Source organism: Balaenoptera physalus (assembly GCF_965194825.1).
Source record: "Balaenoptera physalus genome assembly, chromosome: 13".
NCBI lineage: Eukaryota > Metazoa > Chordata > Mammalia > Artiodactyla > Balaenopteridae > Balaenoptera > Balaenoptera physalus.
In genome coordinates, this window is record NC_138892.1 from 32319722 (window position 1) to 32336476 (window position 16755).

The 16755-nt window shown below is 33.1% G+C and overlaps 1 protein-coding gene and 1 pseudogene across 12 annotated transcripts in view; both read left to right on the forward strand.

Moving 5' to 3' along the window:
• CEP290 (centrosomal protein 290) overlaps window positions 1-16755 on the forward strand; it is a 96650-nt gene that overhangs the window by 11361 nt on the left and 68534 nt on the right. For all 11 annotated transcript variants that reach the window (XR_014252177.1, XM_082418818.1, XM_082418820.1 and 8 more), the window contains 9 exons: window positions 2370-2492; window positions 3444-3567; window positions 7468-7640; window positions 8371-8533; window positions 10093-10193; window positions 10266-10353; window positions 12075-12187; window positions 13758-13842; window positions 14387-14529. Coding sequence is in view for 10 of the 11 variants with exons in the window: in XM_082418818.1 (XP_082274944.1) it covers window positions 2370-2492; window positions 3444-3567; window positions 7468-7640; window positions 8371-8533; window positions 10093-10193; window positions 10266-10353; window positions 12075-12187; window positions 13758-13842; window positions 14387-14529 (1113 nt within the window). In the remaining variant the exon portion in view is untranslated. The remainder of the gene's footprint in view (window positions 1-2369; window positions 2493-3443; window positions 3568-7467; window positions 7641-8370; window positions 8534-10092; window positions 10194-10265; window positions 10354-12074; window positions 12188-13757; window positions 13843-14386; window positions 14530-16755) is intronic.
• LOC309641284 lies at window positions 12375-13471 on the forward strand (annotated as a pseudogene). Its single transcript has one exon. The product of its transcript is annotated as an uncharacterized misc_RNA (transcript).

Here is a 16755-nt window from a genome sequence, read left to right on the forward strand (position 1 = left end):
TGGAAATGAGAGTAAGGAAGTGGATCAGGAATGGAAGTAAGGGAAGGGATCTTTCAAAATCACCTGAGAAGTCTTTTCAAAAATCTGTTCCTCCTCACCACTCTCTAACTCCAACCATAACCCCCAGCCTTACCATATCAGAAGTTAGGATTGTGATGATTATATATTTTGAAAAAAGTCTAAAATGATTCTGAATAAATCTAATTTTAAAAGCTATCACTTTTATAGTCTTTGTTTCTAACAAGGTTCACATAAATCTTGTTGGCTATTTGAAATGATCATGTGGGAATCTCAGCTAACCTATATTTTAAACAAGAGCAGTAGCAGTGGAAATGAAGTTTATAGACTCAATCAGAGGTCAATAAACTTTCTGTAAAAGGCCAGGGAGTAAATATTTTAGAATATTTGGTTTCTGGCGTATCTATTCAACTCTGCTATTATAATATGAAGGCAGCCATAGACAACACATAAATAAATGAGCAAGGCTGTTTTCCCAATGAAACTTTACAGAAGCAGGCAGCAGGCCAAATTTGACCTATGAGCCATAGTTTACCAACCCCAGGAAAAAAAAGAGTTGTTTTTAATCGTTTAATTTTGGGGGAGAGATGTTAGCAAATGTATTCTTTTGCACTTTGTTTTTACTTAGTATCTTTTACTTAGTTTACATCAGTACATATGGTATTACTTTGTTCTTTTTAATGTAATTTTTCTTTGTAGATATGTATGTTATTGATTGCCTATTATGTGGCGTTTAGGAGCTTTCCAATTTTTGCTGTTAGAAACAATGTTTTAATGAATATCCTTGTATATTTATTTTTAAAATGTGTATCTGTAGAATAAATGCTACAAGTGTAATTGTGATATATATTGCAAATATATTCCTCTAGTTTGTCACTTGTCTTTTGGCTTTATGGTATTTTTTACTATGAAGTATTTTTTTTTTATATTGCATAAATTTATTATTTTTTATGGCTTTTGGCCTTTGTATCATAGTTAGAAAGGATTCTGAGTATAAAATTGTTTTCTCATATTTTCTCTGGTATCTTCTAGTTTCATCTTTTACATGTAAATCTTTGAAGCATATATTATTTATTTTGGTATGAAGAGTGAGATATGGATGCAAACGAGCTACTCTGTTGTCTAAACATCATTTATTGAATATTTCATTTTTCTCCTACTAAAATACACTTCCATTTTTATTACATACAAAACTGTTGAATTTGAATTTATTTTGGGACTCTCTTCTTTATATTGATTGATCTGTTTTCTAACCATGTACACTTGTTTTAATTATTATGCTTAAATATTTGAAAAAGCTGTTCTCATTATTTATGTTTTTTAGATTCTTATAAATGTGCTTTTTTTTTTTTAAAAAAAATATGGAACGCTTCACGAATTTGCGTGTCATCCTTGCGCAGGGGCCATGCTAATCTTCTCTGTATCGTTCCAATTTTAGTATATGTGCTGCCGAAGCGAGCACTAAATGTGCTTTTTAAATACAAATTTTAGAAATAGTTCTTTAAAATATTTTACTTATTTTATTGGATATATATTAAATTTATAAATTAATTTATAGATTGATTTTGATATTTGGTCCTAGCAAAGAACACAAGGTACCTTTCATTTTTTTAAAATTGAGGTAAAATTGACATAACATGATACTAGTTTCAGGTATACAGTGTAATGATTCGACGTTTGTATGTATTGCAAAATGATTACCCCAGTAAGTCCAGTTAACATCTGTAACCATACATAGTTACGATTTTTTTTTTCTGGTGATGAGAACTTTGAAGATCCACTCTCTTAGCTATTTTCAAATATGCAGTACAGTATTAAAAAATGATGATTAGAGGCCATGAAGTGGATGGCAATGCCTTAACCATATGCATGTTGTCAAGCCTGAGGACCTCTTCCATTCTTGTCTAGAGGAATGCTAGCCTTTTCCTTTCGTACAACATAACAAGATACCTTTTATTCATTCAAGATATTTTATGCTTCTTAGTGTCATTTTAATGTTTTCTTCATAAGAGATTAGTTGTACAAAACCTTTTGTAATTGCAGGGAGTTATTTATAGCTTAGTGTTCTAGGAATGGGGTTTGGAAACTTGAGATTGTCTAAAAGATTGAATTTCTTAAAAAGCAAAAAATACAGTGTATATTTTTGAATCATTTCTTATCTGAATTTCAGGTTGTATGCACAAAAGAACAGTGGTCATTCCAATAGTTGCTATTTTCTCACTTCAAAGAATTTTATTTCCTGTATTTTCTCGAAATCTGCTAATGGTATATATTAAAAATATTTACCATAAATGAGGAATGGTTTATTAATTTTCCTCATATGTAACAGATCCTATTTTGTTTATTTCTAGTTAATTTTGTCTTCTAAAGATGATGAAATTATTGAGTACCAGCAAATGTTACATAACCTGAGGGAGAAACTGAAAAATGCCCAGCTTGATGCTGATAAAAGTAATATTATGGCTCTACAACAGGTAAAACTTTCTCAAAATTTGGTTTATCAACAAGGTTTATTAAAGTTGGCAATGAAACTCTGAATTATGTCTTATTTATCTCCTGTGCCTAATCTAGTCACTTGCACTTTTGGGTATATAATAAAGTCTTTTGAAGTTTCTTACACCGTCCAGTCCCAAGAAAAAATTAGAATTAAGTTTAGACTTAGGAATAAAATTATTTTATGTATTTTTCTCTATTGATGCAGATAATACATTTATTGTTTTGATTGGGAATTATTTAATAAGAAACTTTTAAAACTTTTAGAAATTTTAAAAATATCTTAACACTCTGTTACTAAAGTCTGTTGTGTTGTGTTTTAGTGCTGAAATATCCTGTACAATGTGAAATAAGCTAAAGTATGGTTATAATTTGTACTGTATAAAATTTTTTTTTTTATTGATAGTACAAATATATTCATATAGAAAGAAGTTACACTTGCATCAACTGTGCTCTCTAGTCATAGTCCAAAAGAAAGAAGGAAATTTGGGAAGTATTTGGAGAATAAGGACGATTGCAAGGGACAAGATTTTTGAATGAAGTACTGCAGGGGTGAAAGCTAAGTTGAGTAAAGGAAAAAAGCACAAGGTAAAACACAAACATAAAATGATAAAAAGATAGAATTAGATGGATGATGAAGAAAAGTAACACAAAAGGAGTCATAAGAAGCCACAAATATTAGAGAGTTCTGGAATTCGTATTTGTGAGAGTGCTAGCCCTTATATCATCTTTAAGTACTAGAGTGACAGCAGTATTCCTACAGTGATTAGTGCAGTTGAGGTATACAAAATAGTAAAAGGGACAGTTTTGACTCACAAAAAATATATTCTATAATCTTGTTGAAAAAAACAAGACCTACCTTTTCTCTTACTTTAAAAATGTAGATTAATATTCATAAAGTGATAATATGTAATATTCAAAATATTTTATAGGGTATACAAGAACGAGATAGTCAAATTAAGATGCTCACTGACCAAGTAGAGCAATATACGAAAGAAATGGAAAAAAATACTTTTATTATTGAAGATTTGAAAAATGAGCTCCAAAGAAACAAAGGTAATTCAATGTTTTATAAGTATATAGTCATTTTATATACCATTAAGTTTTTAAAATATTTTATTTGTATTAAAATGAAATTATGTTATGCCAACAGATATATTAGTGATTTTTCTTTATTTGAATTTTATATTTTTTAAAAAATTGTACAAGGTATTATTGACTACTGTATTTATGATGTTAGTATTTACACATGTAAATGATGGCAGTATTTTCTGTAGTTTTTCTCTGATGAAAATTACATTAACCTCTATTACCAGATTGGCTGTATAAAAGAAATGAAAAATGGTGATATAATTGTATTTATCCTCCTTTTGTAATTAACAAAGAATGGAAGAAAATAAAATTTTGATCAGTGTAGCAACATCGCAGAGATTTTTCAGAAGTAATTGACTTGTCAGCATTTGAATTAACCTTACCCAACCTGATATGTCATCATATTCTCCCTACCTTGGGTCATGCTAGCTTACCTAACTCATCACATCCTTTGAATGTAAGCCCTTACAACATTAGTGATCTTATATTTCCAAAACACTATATACTGTAGTTATACCAGAGCACATTAATGCAAACTATTCATAATAAGTTCATGACATATTTATTGTAATTGCTGAAGATAAAAAAAAATTAGACACAAAGGGGAAATAATGAGTGAGTCTATGTGTGTGTTTGTGTGTAAGTGAAATAATGGTAGTGTGGTTGTAATTTAGATAGTGAGGCAGAAGCCTCACTGAGGAGATATTTGAACAAAGACTTAAAGAAGATGAGGGAGTGAGCCATGTGGATGTCCCTAAGCAGTGAGAATAAGTGCAGGGCACTGAAGCAGGAGTGTACTGAGCATGTCTGAGGAACAACAAAGAAGCCTTTGTGGCTGGAGCAGGGGGAGCAAGTGGGCAGTAGTAGGGGATGAGATCAGAGAGGTAACGAGGGGCCATATCATATGGGGCCTTACAGTTCATTGTAAGGACTTCAGCTTTTCTTTTAAGTGAGAATGGACATCAAAGAAAATTTCTGAAGAAAGGAGTGATATATTTTGACCTGGACTGTGTCTGCCATAGGCTTTAGGAGTGGTAAGGAGAGAAACAGGGAACCTGTTATAAGACTACTGCAATAACCTGGAGACAGGTGATGGTAGTTTAAAGCATGGAGGTAGCAGTGGAGTTATATGTAGTCAGTTCTGGATGTATTTTGAAGGTGATAGAAACGAAATTTGCTGACAGATCAGATGTAGGATGTAAAAGTTATCAGGGCTTTTGGTCTGAATGCTGGGGAGGGCTGTGGAAAGAGCAGGTTTAGAGATGGTCAGGTACTTAGTTAAACAGGACATGTTAAGTGTGAGATGCCTATTAGACATCTGAGTGAAAACGTTAAGTAGGTACTTGTATATAGAAGTCTGAGGTTCATGAGGACAGTCTAGGCTACACATATTAATTTGGGAACTTTATGCATAAAAATGGTACTTGAAGTCATGAAACTGGCTGAGATCATCAAAGGAGAAAATGTTGGTTAAAAAGAAAAATCTTAAGACTGAGCCCTGGGATGCTTTTACTTTAGAACCTGGGGAGATGAAAAGGAACAACCAAAAAGACTGGGAAGGAATGACCAGAGAGATGGGAGGAAAACCAGGAGCATGTAGAGCCCTGGAACTCACATGTGGAATGTCATCAAGGAAGAGCATAAGCAACTGTGTTCCGTACGGTATTCACTGCTGCTGCTAAGACAAGAGGAGCACTGAAAATTGACCACTGGATTTAGCAGTGATCATTTTTGGTTCAAGAGAAAATGGGTAGAGATGAAATAGAGCCAATACAGAGACTTTTGAGTGCTGTTTCTGTGAAGGAAAGGAGAAAAATAGAGTGGTAGCTTGAGGGGAAAGGGGGATAAAGAAAATGTTTTTCTCTTTTAAATGGAAGAAATAATCATGCTTCTAAGTTAATAGGAAAGATCCATTAAAGAGGAAGCAATTCATGAATTGATGAAGCAAGGGAGGGAGAGAAGGACTTCTGGAGTAATATTCCTGAGAAGGCAATGGGATGGGATCTAGTGTTCAGTGGAGTAGTTGGCTTAGGAGCACAGAGAGTTCATCCATAGTAACAGGAAGAAAGGTGGAGTGTATAGTTACCGTCAGATGTGGCTGGGTAGATGTCCTGACAGTAAAAGTTTTGGTTTTCTCAGTGAATGAGGAAGCAAGGTTCTCAGCTGAAAGTGAGGATAGAGGCAGATATATTAGAAGTTTGAGGAGAGAGAAGTCAAGAGAAGGTAGGAAATGGTCATCTGGAAGAATGAACCAGACCAGGGAAGTATAGTGTGATTGTTGAGCAGCATCAAGGCCCACTTGCTATACTTATTTCTACATGTGTCTGTATTATGTATGTATTAGAATTATTCTTTGACAGCTTAAATTGCTTTAAAAGGATCACTGATGTTGTGGGGTTTGCATATTCCAGCCACCAGGAGAAAAAGTGGCGGTTGATCTCTGCTGTCAAATAAGGAAGAGGTCTTATATAGTGACACTTCTGTCAGTCTGTAGTCATGTAATTCCTAAAGTCCACAGAAGGTGTGTGTACTAGAGTATACTCTGTATCTTGAATTTAACTTGTACATGACAGTTAATGGTGTTCTCCCTTCATTGGTTAGGATTAGTTTTAGCTCGCAGAAGCATCTGAAAAATGGTGGCAAAATCAAGATAGAAGTTTATTTCTCACTTGTGTATTGGTCTAGAATTAGGCAGTCTAGGGTATTGCCTTCATCTGCCTCATGCAAAATGGAACTTTACCCTCACATCCAATCCCAAACAGCGAGGTAGAGGAAGAGGAGGCAAGAAGCAAAGGGCATGTACTGAAGGATAGGCAGGTAATATATTATGGAGGGCCTTGCAGAAGAAAGGGAGAATAGATTTTAGGGACAGGAGCCTCTGTCACATTCTCCAGCTAGGCTGTTCACTCCAGAGAACAGGGCTCACTTCTTATAAACATGTGTGATCTCCCACACTAGTCCAGTGCCCGTATGTAAGTATATGCCCTATAAATCAGTAGATGTTTATTATGGATGAGTGTAAGAATGATTGTCAGTAAATTTTAGAATGATACCAATACTATATTTTGGTCTTAGCAACAGTTTGTTAAGATGTACAAGTAGGAATTTTTAAACTATTAGTTACAGTTAAGTTTAGCTGCAAGTGACAGAAAAAAATCAAATGTAACAATGGTTTAAACAGGATGGAAATGTACTTTTCCATGATATAATCAAAGTTGAGGCAACTAGTTTAGTGTAGGTGAGCTACTTGTACAAATACCAGATACCAGGGACCCTATATCTTGTTGCTTTGACTATCAGCATGTGGCTTCCATCTCATGTTCTAAGGAGACTGTTTGAGTTCCAGCCCTAATGTCCATATTCCAGCTGGCAGGAAGGAGGAAGGAGAAAAGAAAGTTTCACTCCTCTCCTTTAAAAACATTTCCTGAAATGTGCACATGGTCTTTCTGTTTATATCCTATTAGTCTCATGACCACACCTAGCTACTGGAATGTAAGTAGAAATTTAGTCTTTATTTCAAGTGGCCATGTGTCCATCTAAAAATCCATAATTCTATTACAGTGGACGAAAGGGAGCTTAACTATTAGAAACAGCAGCCTTTGCCACAATTATCATTCTTTGTAAAGCAGTGTTTTCCAATCTTTTATAATCTGTACCCTTTCAGCTAAGATTTTATTAAAATTTCCTTTTTAGTTTTATAAATAAAACCAAATCAAAACTTTATTTTACAAATATAAAATTACAATTTTAAATGGACTTTTTTTAGTGACATACCACTTTTCCTGCTTCCCATACTGGAACCAGTGTTTTATAGGAGTAAGTAGTCAATTCAGTTCATTCATGATTTTAATTTTTACCCTGTAGGAGCTTCAGCACTTTCTCAACAGACTCATTACATGAAAATTCAGTCTAAGATTCAAATTTTAGAAGACAGAACTAAAGAGGCTGAGAGAACAGCTGAACTGGCTGAGGCTGATGCTAGGGAAAAGGATAAAGAACTAGTTGAGACTTTGAAGCGATTAATAGATTATGAATCGGTATGTATTTTTATCTTGTCAATCAAGGAGCTTAGAATTATTCTTGCCACTTATAGACTGTTCTGTGCCATTTTCTGTATACCATTTAAAAACATTCCAGAAGTATCTCGTGATAAAGATTATCCTAATTGATTTATACTGAAGTGTTCAAACTTTTGTGCAGCCTTTACTTTTTGGCAGAATTGTTTTCAAACCATTTGATTAAAGCATTTTGCCCAGATAATCAGCTTTGGTGAGGCAGCAGGATTAGATTCTTCGTAATCTGTGTCATTGTACCACCATGTAGATGTGACACCACTGATTAGTTGTCTAAAAGTTGTAACAGAGGCGGTTTTACCACCTACTGTGCCAACACAGCCTTACTTTGTACTTTTTATATTTTTAAATCTGATTACTGCTAAGTCAGGCAACTAATAACCTACATATTCTAATGGTATTGCTGATTCTCCCTTACTATTCCTTTTCTATATTTTGTTAAGTGTTTTATGTGTAATATTCTGGGTCACTTTGCCATTAGGATGCTGTACTGGGAAATTTCAACTGTTCCATTTCCCGTTATTATTATTACTGGATTTGTTTTTTAAAAGTAGAGTAAAAAACACAGTTTACAGATGTCAATCTTAGTTATATGTGCACTTCCTCTCAGACTTAATAAGAAAACAAATTCATGAATTTGACAATTTATTCAAATAAACAATGTTATATTTAAATTACATTGGGTATTTTTCAGGGAGTTTATGGCTTAGAAGATGCTGTTATTGAAATAAAGAATTGTAAAAACCAAATTAAAATAAGAGATCGAGAGATTGAAGTATTGACAAAGGAAATCAATAAACTTGAATTGAAGATCAATGATTTCCTCGATGAGAATGAGGCACTTAAAGAGCGTATGGGTAAGTCATCTTTTAAGATATGTAGTTTGCTCAACCTAATTGTCAAGTCATTTTTTTGTTGTTTATGATTATTTTTAAATAGTTGGATGCTTTTTTTTTTTAATAATTCCTCCTATAAAAATATTTAAAACAAGTAAAAATGGAGCTGTTCCAGTTGAAGTGGGATTATGGATTTGATGGAGCTGGGATGGTGGTTGGGCAGAGCTGGAGCACTGCTATATTCAGTCCGAGATCTCCTCAATAATAATTGCATGCTTAAAAAAAGGAAAGCTACTTAGTTAATACCACTGTTAGAAGTTAACCTTTTTTTTTTTTCCAACAAAAGTAGTTTGTTAGTTTGCAAAATGCTCTAGTTTCAGATGAATGCATGGGGACATTTAGAAATACTGTTTAATCCTTTTTAAGACTTTTAAATACTTGACTTTTATAATTTGCACTAAGTTTTACTTGAGTATTTTAAGGTTACTATTGATTCTAAGAAGTAATTAGTAAATATAGCTTGAGAGTTTATATATTGATATCAATAAATATTTCATTAGTGAATATTACTAGTTTGAATGTTACAACAGTCCAATCTAAATTGCTACTTTAAAATGGAAATAAATATCTAAATCATGATTTCAGTATACTTGGTAAATACCAGTTAATGCTTTCTTAGAGTTAAAATGATCACCTGTAAAAACTATTCTCTAAAGGAAGGAAAAATAAATATTTTATACATATTATTTATTTGTAAAAAAGTGTCTATCTAGGACCCAGAGTCATGCCAGGACCTCAAGTTAGACTTAGTCTAATCAACTTGATCTATCAGATCATGGCCAACTTCAGTCTGGACATTCCTAAAGGTGACTGAGCCATCACAAACACCAGATTTTCTGTTTTTTAAAGACCCCAAATCTTGCTTTATAATTACTTGAGACAATCTTGATATCTGGTTTTCAGAGCATAACTGCTTAGTAATGGGAAGTTAGGAAAGAGGCACACTGAAGCATCAGTCTAGTCATGATAAAATATAATTGATATTGATATTAATATTGACTACTATGTGCCAAGCACTGCTATAAGTACTTTATTTGGGTTAATTTTATTATACCCCTGACAACAAGCCAAAAAGAAATACGTGTATACATTCATACACATGTAGTGTAATACATATAGTACTATCCCTACGTGTATAGATTCATACACATGTAGTGTAATACATATAGTATTATCCCTACAACCAGTTAATAGTTGAAAGTGGGAATTGAACCCAACTCTGTTTTATTACAAAGCTTCTGTTTTTAATACATTATAGTACCTCTCTGACAGTCCAACATGGAAGACAGATCATAATATGTCTTTGTCAGGATTTCCATTAATAATTGTGGTAAAATTTTAGCTTGTATGGTTACAGTTCAAATACCTGAAAAATTCTTGAACAAAAAGTCCCCCATTCTGCAGTGACGCTGGCTAAATAGATTATAACCAGTTGCTTGATGATAACCAGTTGCTGGATGAAGTTTTCATAGTTCATTTGAATATTAATAAGGTTTTAATCATTTTTCTTTTTATTTTAGGCCTTGAACCAAAGACAATGATTGATTTAACTGAATTCAGAAATAGCAAAAGTTTAAAACAGCAGCAGTACAGAGCTGAAAACCAGATTCTTTTGAAAGAGGCAAGTGCAGTAGTCAATTGGTTATTTTCCTGGTTGAAGTAAAGAAAAATACTAACAATTTTAATTTTGTAGATTGAAAGCCTAGAGGAAGAAAGACTTGATCTGAAGAAAAAAATTCGTCAAATGGCTCAAGAAAAAGGAAAAAGAACTGCAACTTCAGGTATACTGTTATTCCAAACCTTTAAAAGAATCATTGGAAAATGAACTGTCTCGATCTGTAATTTTCTATATGTTAGAAATAGTATTGCTGTATTACTGTGGTTTTGCTACAAGTTTGATAAATGAAAATAATGGCCTGATGAAGAGTGTATGAGTGAGTGTCATTGAGTTTAGTCCTAAATCTAAACAGTTAAAAGAATAATAAGTGAACAAAAAACAAACATCAGAATCATGGACTTTTGAAAAATTTACAATATAGTCTGTATTAATTTCTAGACAATCCCAGTATGTTGTGATTAGTAATAATAAAACTTAGTAATTTTTGTCAATATAAATTACTGTTAATTTTTTCTTTTTCCTTAAAAGCTATGCATTGGAAACTTTAATTGTACATTATTCTTTACTAAGTGAAAGTAATGTTTTATTGAATAAAAATTAACAATTTTTTGTTTTGTTTTATCTTACATGATATAAAGAGAACAGTTGGTTTATTTTTTAATAGCTATTACAGTGCTTTTTTGTAAGACCATAGAGAAGGAATTTTTTTTCTAACTTGGCCCAAGCCCACAAGTATCTATGAATAATAGAGGGTTTTTTTTTGTTTGTTTTTGTTTTGTTTTTTTTAGCATTATGCTGTCTATAGTACAATACATCAAAAATTTCTAGAAGGGCAAAACTTCGTAATTTATTAGTGTATTAAGCAATTTAGTCATTACTCATGATTCTTATCTACTTTCTTAATATGTGTCTTTTAATTATTTTAGTACTTATTAATATGGGAAAAGAATGATAGAGAAGATAAAATTTGTAATTGTTTTTCATTAATATCTTTTTTCAGATTATTTTTATTTTATTTTATTTATTTTTTTGAATACGTCTTTATTGGAGTATAATTGCTTCACAATACTATGTTAGTTTCTATTGTACAACAGAGTGAATCAGCCATATGCATACATATATCCCCATATCCCTTCCCTCTTGAACCTCCCTCCCACCCTCCCTATCCCACCTCTCTAGGTCATCGCAAACCACCGAGCTGATCTCCTTGTGCTATGCTGCTGCTTCCCACTAGCTATCTGTTTTACATTTGGTAGTGTATATATGTCAGTGCTACTCTCACTTTGCCCCAGCTTCCCCCCACGCCCCCTCCATGTCCTCAAGTCCATTCTCTATGTCTACGTCTTTATTCCTGCCCTGCCACTAGTTTCATCAATACCATTTTTTTTTTTTAGATTCCATATATATGCGTTAGCATACGATATTTGTTTTTCTCTTTCTGACTTACTTCACTCTGTATGACAGACTCTAGGTCCATCCACCTCACTACAGATAACTCAATTTCGTTTCTTTTTATGGCTGAGTAATATTCCATTGTATCTTAAAAGCTTTTGCACAGCAAAGGAAACCATAAACGAGATGAAAAGCCAACCCTCAGAATGGGAGAAAATATTTGCAAATGAAACAACGGACAAACGATTAATCTCCAAAATATACAAACAGCTCATGGAGCTCAATATCAAAAAATAAACAACTCATTAATATCTTATTAAAAGTGAGCTAAATCAGGAAGTTGTATGGGAGGCTACATATAGATCAAGGATTTTGGAAATATTCTGCCTTTTGTTTGAGTTAAAACTTGATTCTAGTTTTTAAGAGTTAAAGTATTGGAATAATAGCAGAGTTATTTTTATGTTTCTCATTTGTTAATTCTTTTATATGTAGGATTAACTGTTGAGGACCTGAACCTAACTGAAAACTTTTCTCAAGAGAATAAAATGGGAGAAAAAAAATTTGATTTCATGAGCCTCAAAAATATGAGTGAAGCACAATCAAAGGTAAATAGTAAGGTACTGCTATGGTGAAGAGAATAAAGAAAAATATTATTATCAGGGCTTTCATTTCTGCCCCCATTATCTCATTTTGGACATTGCTTCTTTTTATACTTGTTAAATAAAAGGAAAATGTTTTATTTCAATAACCTGTCAATCCCAAAATTCATTAATGAGACATTATTTACTCTGAATACAGATTAGGAGTTCAGATAAAGTAGAGCTGCCACATAGGAGACCATCATTCAATATTCCACAGTCATATCGGAATGAGCCTGAAGAGAATATGACCATAGGATCATTATCAAGAATGTTATCTGAAATTCGTCATAGTGTAGAAAGTGAAGTGGATCCTTTTGTCTCTTTAACTAGACATTCTTCATCTATACAAGTGAAAGATAATATTTCACCTCCAGAAACTATTACAATAAGGGAGATTTTTAAAGCACCCTGTCTACAGTCTTTAACAAATCTAGAATCATTAGTCAATACCTTTAGTAGGGAGAATCATGAAGAAATAAATGACCATTTATACTCTGTTTCTGATGAGTCTATGAAGAAAGTATCAGGAAGCCATCAGGCACTTGAGAAGACTAATTTCACACAAAAAAGTGATTCTTCTTTATGAGCCTTATCAACAGCTTCAGACTTAATGCAGAAGTTATCACTTAGGCAAAAATCTGCAATACTTTGTCAACAAATTCATGAAAATAGAGCTGACGTGGCTAAATCACAAGTAGCAACATCAGAAGATGAACAGGTTCATACCCCAATAAACTATGCTGATACCAATTTCAAAGAAGATGTAGGAAAAAGTGAAGTACCCGTACAGACAGAGATTTTGAAAAGTAAACTTGAAGTTAATGTTCTGGACCCTGTGCCAATTACTGCACAATCAAAATTATCTCAGATAGATCCACTTGCAAATCTTATAGAACAGCTACGGACAGAACTAATATTTCTTAGATCTCCGGTGAGCTCTCCTCCAAATTACATTCCTGGGATTTTTTTTTTTAATTCTTTTTTATGACTTCTCTAACAAAGTTCGATAAGTAGCAATTATAATAATTCTTTTATGTTTGCACATTAACACTAATTTATACACATTCTGTCTTTTAAAAGATCTAAAAATGCAGTACATCTGAAATGAACTCATTGACTTGCCTAATTTATTAAATGTTTCTTTAGAATGAAGCCATAGCACAGGATTTATTGATCAAAGAAGCACAGAGTAGAAATGCAGAAATAGAGCTTGAACGTCATAGAAGCCAGGCAGAACGGGTAGTGTAAAGGCAGATCATTAGAAGAGATGATTGTGGTGCCAAAGACAAAAACCTTCCTTATCTGTTTGCCTTTTGCCATGGGTGTGGGGTGGGGGGGAGGGAGAAGGTGGGAGGAGGATCATTATCTGTTTTACCTTTTAGATTTTATTTTATTTTTGTGAGTGCTGCTACATTTCTATAGCTTGCTGTGGGTGTGTTAAACCTCGATTGGTCAAACTTCTTTAAACTTCAAAACTATGAACTATTGTCATTTTTTTAAAAAATCAATTTTTTTCTCTTTATGTTTTGTTTAGAATGAATTTCTTTCAAGAGAACTAATTGAAAAGGAAAGAGATTTAGAAAGAAGTAGAACAATAATAGCCAAATTTCAGAATAAATGTAAGTCACTATTATCTCTTATTTTTCTTATTTAGTCTGTACTGAAAATTATGGGGTTGAAAGGACTTTACTACATTCTGTTTTCTAGTCTGTTTTAGCCTTAACTAACTCTATAATGTATAGACTTCCGTCTCTCATTCATCTATTTGGTTTGCCTTGCTATATTCATTTTCAGAGCATGTTATTAATCTGAATTTATTGTGATGATAAATAAGTCTATTTTTCTCTTTTATTCTCTAATGAAAGTACAGTTAGAAAAACAAATTTAAGAAATTTTTAATGTAAAGTAAAGGCAAAGTATGCTTATGATTTATTTCTTTCAGCCATGAGATATATATGTATATGCATAGGATTTAAATAGGTGTGTGACTTAACTTCATTATTCACACATTGGGTTTATAGTTGAATTTTTTATACATTTATTTGTATTTGTATTTTATAAATGGGTTATTTTTACTGTATGTGAAATATTTGTCATCTATATAGCATAGTATAAATTGTAAAAAAAATCTATTCATTCAATGAAAAAAGTATTTCATTTTAGTAAAAGAATTAGTTGAAGAAAATAAGCAACTTGAAGAAGGTATGAAAGAAATATTGCAAGCTATTAAGGAAATGCAGAAAGATCCTGATGTTAAAGGAGGGGAAACATCTCTAATTATTCCCAGTCTTGAAAGACTAGTTAATGTAAGTTATTTTTATATTAATGGTTTTATTTTGTTGTTTCATCACTTCAAAGATGTTGTTCCACTCTCATTGATCTCCACCGTTTCTGATGAAACATTTGTTGTCATTCGAGTCATTGTTCTCCTGTATGAAATGTGTAGTTCTTCTTGGGCTACTTTCAAAACTTTCTCTTTTTATTTGGTTTTCGCCAGTTTGACTGCAATGTGCCAAGGGTGTGTGTGTGTGTGTGTGTGTGTGTGTGTGTGTGTGTGTGTGTGTGTGTGTGTGTGTAGCTTGCTTGGGGTTTGCTGAGCTTGAATCTGTTCACTTATGCTATTCACCACAATTGGGAAGTTTTCTGCCTTTAATTTCTTCAATCATTTTTTTGCCTCATTCTCTCTGGGACTCCAGTGAAACATGTTAGACCTTTTGATATTGTCCCACAACTCCTTGAGGCTCTGTTCATTTTTTTGTTCCTAATTTTTTATCTTTTCTGTTCCCAGTTGGATAATTCCCATTGATTTATCTTCAAGTTCACTGATACTTTCTTCTGTCATCTCCATTTTTCTGTTTTAACGGTCAGCTTGAGACCTGGCAGAGCTTTTACACAGAACTTGAAGATCCCTTTTGTTAGTTCTTTTCTTTCTGGAATTCCCCTCTCATTATTCTGTGGCTTTGGGCCCTATCCTCTGGTTTTTAGGCCAGAAAGAAGACAGGTCACTGGAACTGCAGCTTGCCCTCACAGTTAAGCCTTAGAAACAACAAATTTACTGCTTGCTAGTCCTGTCTTCCAAGTTTCAAGTCCCCTCCAAAATCTGTTGCTTTTGTTCATTTTCTAGAACTTTTATGTAGTAGTTTTTTGTATTCACTTGTTAAATGTGGGAGGGTAGGTCTGTTAGGACCTTACACCACAAACCTAGAAGTGTAATAGTCTGTAGTAAGAATATTTTGAATATTTAAAGACTTAAGAATTACTATGAGAAAGATTTTAGCCATTAAATGATGTTCTATTTATATTTACCATATAGGGACTTAAGAGTTCTACAGTACTGATGAGTGTCTGTTATATAAACTTGAATAAAATATACATTTTTAGATTTTTAATATTTAAATCTATGTCATTTACATAATCTGAACATACTTAACATGCATTATTATACTGCTTGATTTATATAGAAAAAAGTCTTATTCATTGAATTGCTTTTTATATGACTAGTCAATAGTTGAATACTTTTTTTTTGAATTTTATTTTATTTTTTTATACAGCAGGTTCTTATTAGTTATCTATTTTATACATATTAATGTATATATATCAATCCCAATCTCCTAATGCATCCCACCACCACCAACGCCCGCCACTTTCCCCCCTTGGTGTCCATACGTTTGTTCTCTACATCTGTGTCTCAATTTCTGCCCTGCAAACTGGTTCATCTGTACCATTTTTCTAGGTTCCACATATATGCGTAAATATACGATATTTGTTTTTCTCTTTCTCACTTACTTCACTCTGTATGACAGTCTCTAGATCCACCCACGTCTCAACAAATGACCCAATTTCGTTCCTGCTTATGGCTGAGTATATTCCATTGTATATATGTACCACATCTTCTTTATCCATTCATCTGTCGATGGACACCTAGGTTGCTTCCATGTCCTGGCTATTGTAAATAGAGCTGCAATGAACATTGTGGGACATGACTCTTTTTGAATTATGGTTTTCTCAGGGTATATGCCCAGTAGTGGGATTGCTGGGTCGTATGGTAATTCTATTTTTAGTTTTTTAAGGAACCTCCATACTGTTCTCCATAGTGGCTGTATCAATTTACATTCCCATCAACAGTGTAAGAGGGTTCCCTTTTCTGCACACCCTCTGCACCATTTATTGCTTGGAGATGTTTTGATGATGGCATTCTGACCGGTGTGAGATGATATCTCATTGTAGTTTTGATTTGCATTTCTCTAATGATTACTGATGTTGAGCATTCTTTCATGTGTTTGTTGGCAATCTGTATGTCTTCTTTGGAGAAATGTCTGTTTAGGTCTTCTGCCCATTTTTGGATTGGGTTGTTTGTTTTTTTGTTATTGAGCTGCATGAGCTGCTTGTAAATCTTGGAGATTAATCCTTTGTCAGTTGCTTCATTTGCAAATATTTTCTCCCATTCTGAGGGTTGTCTTTTGGTCTTGTTTATGGTTTCCTTTGCTGTGCAAAAGCTTTGAAGTTTCATTAGGTCCCATTTGTTTATTTGT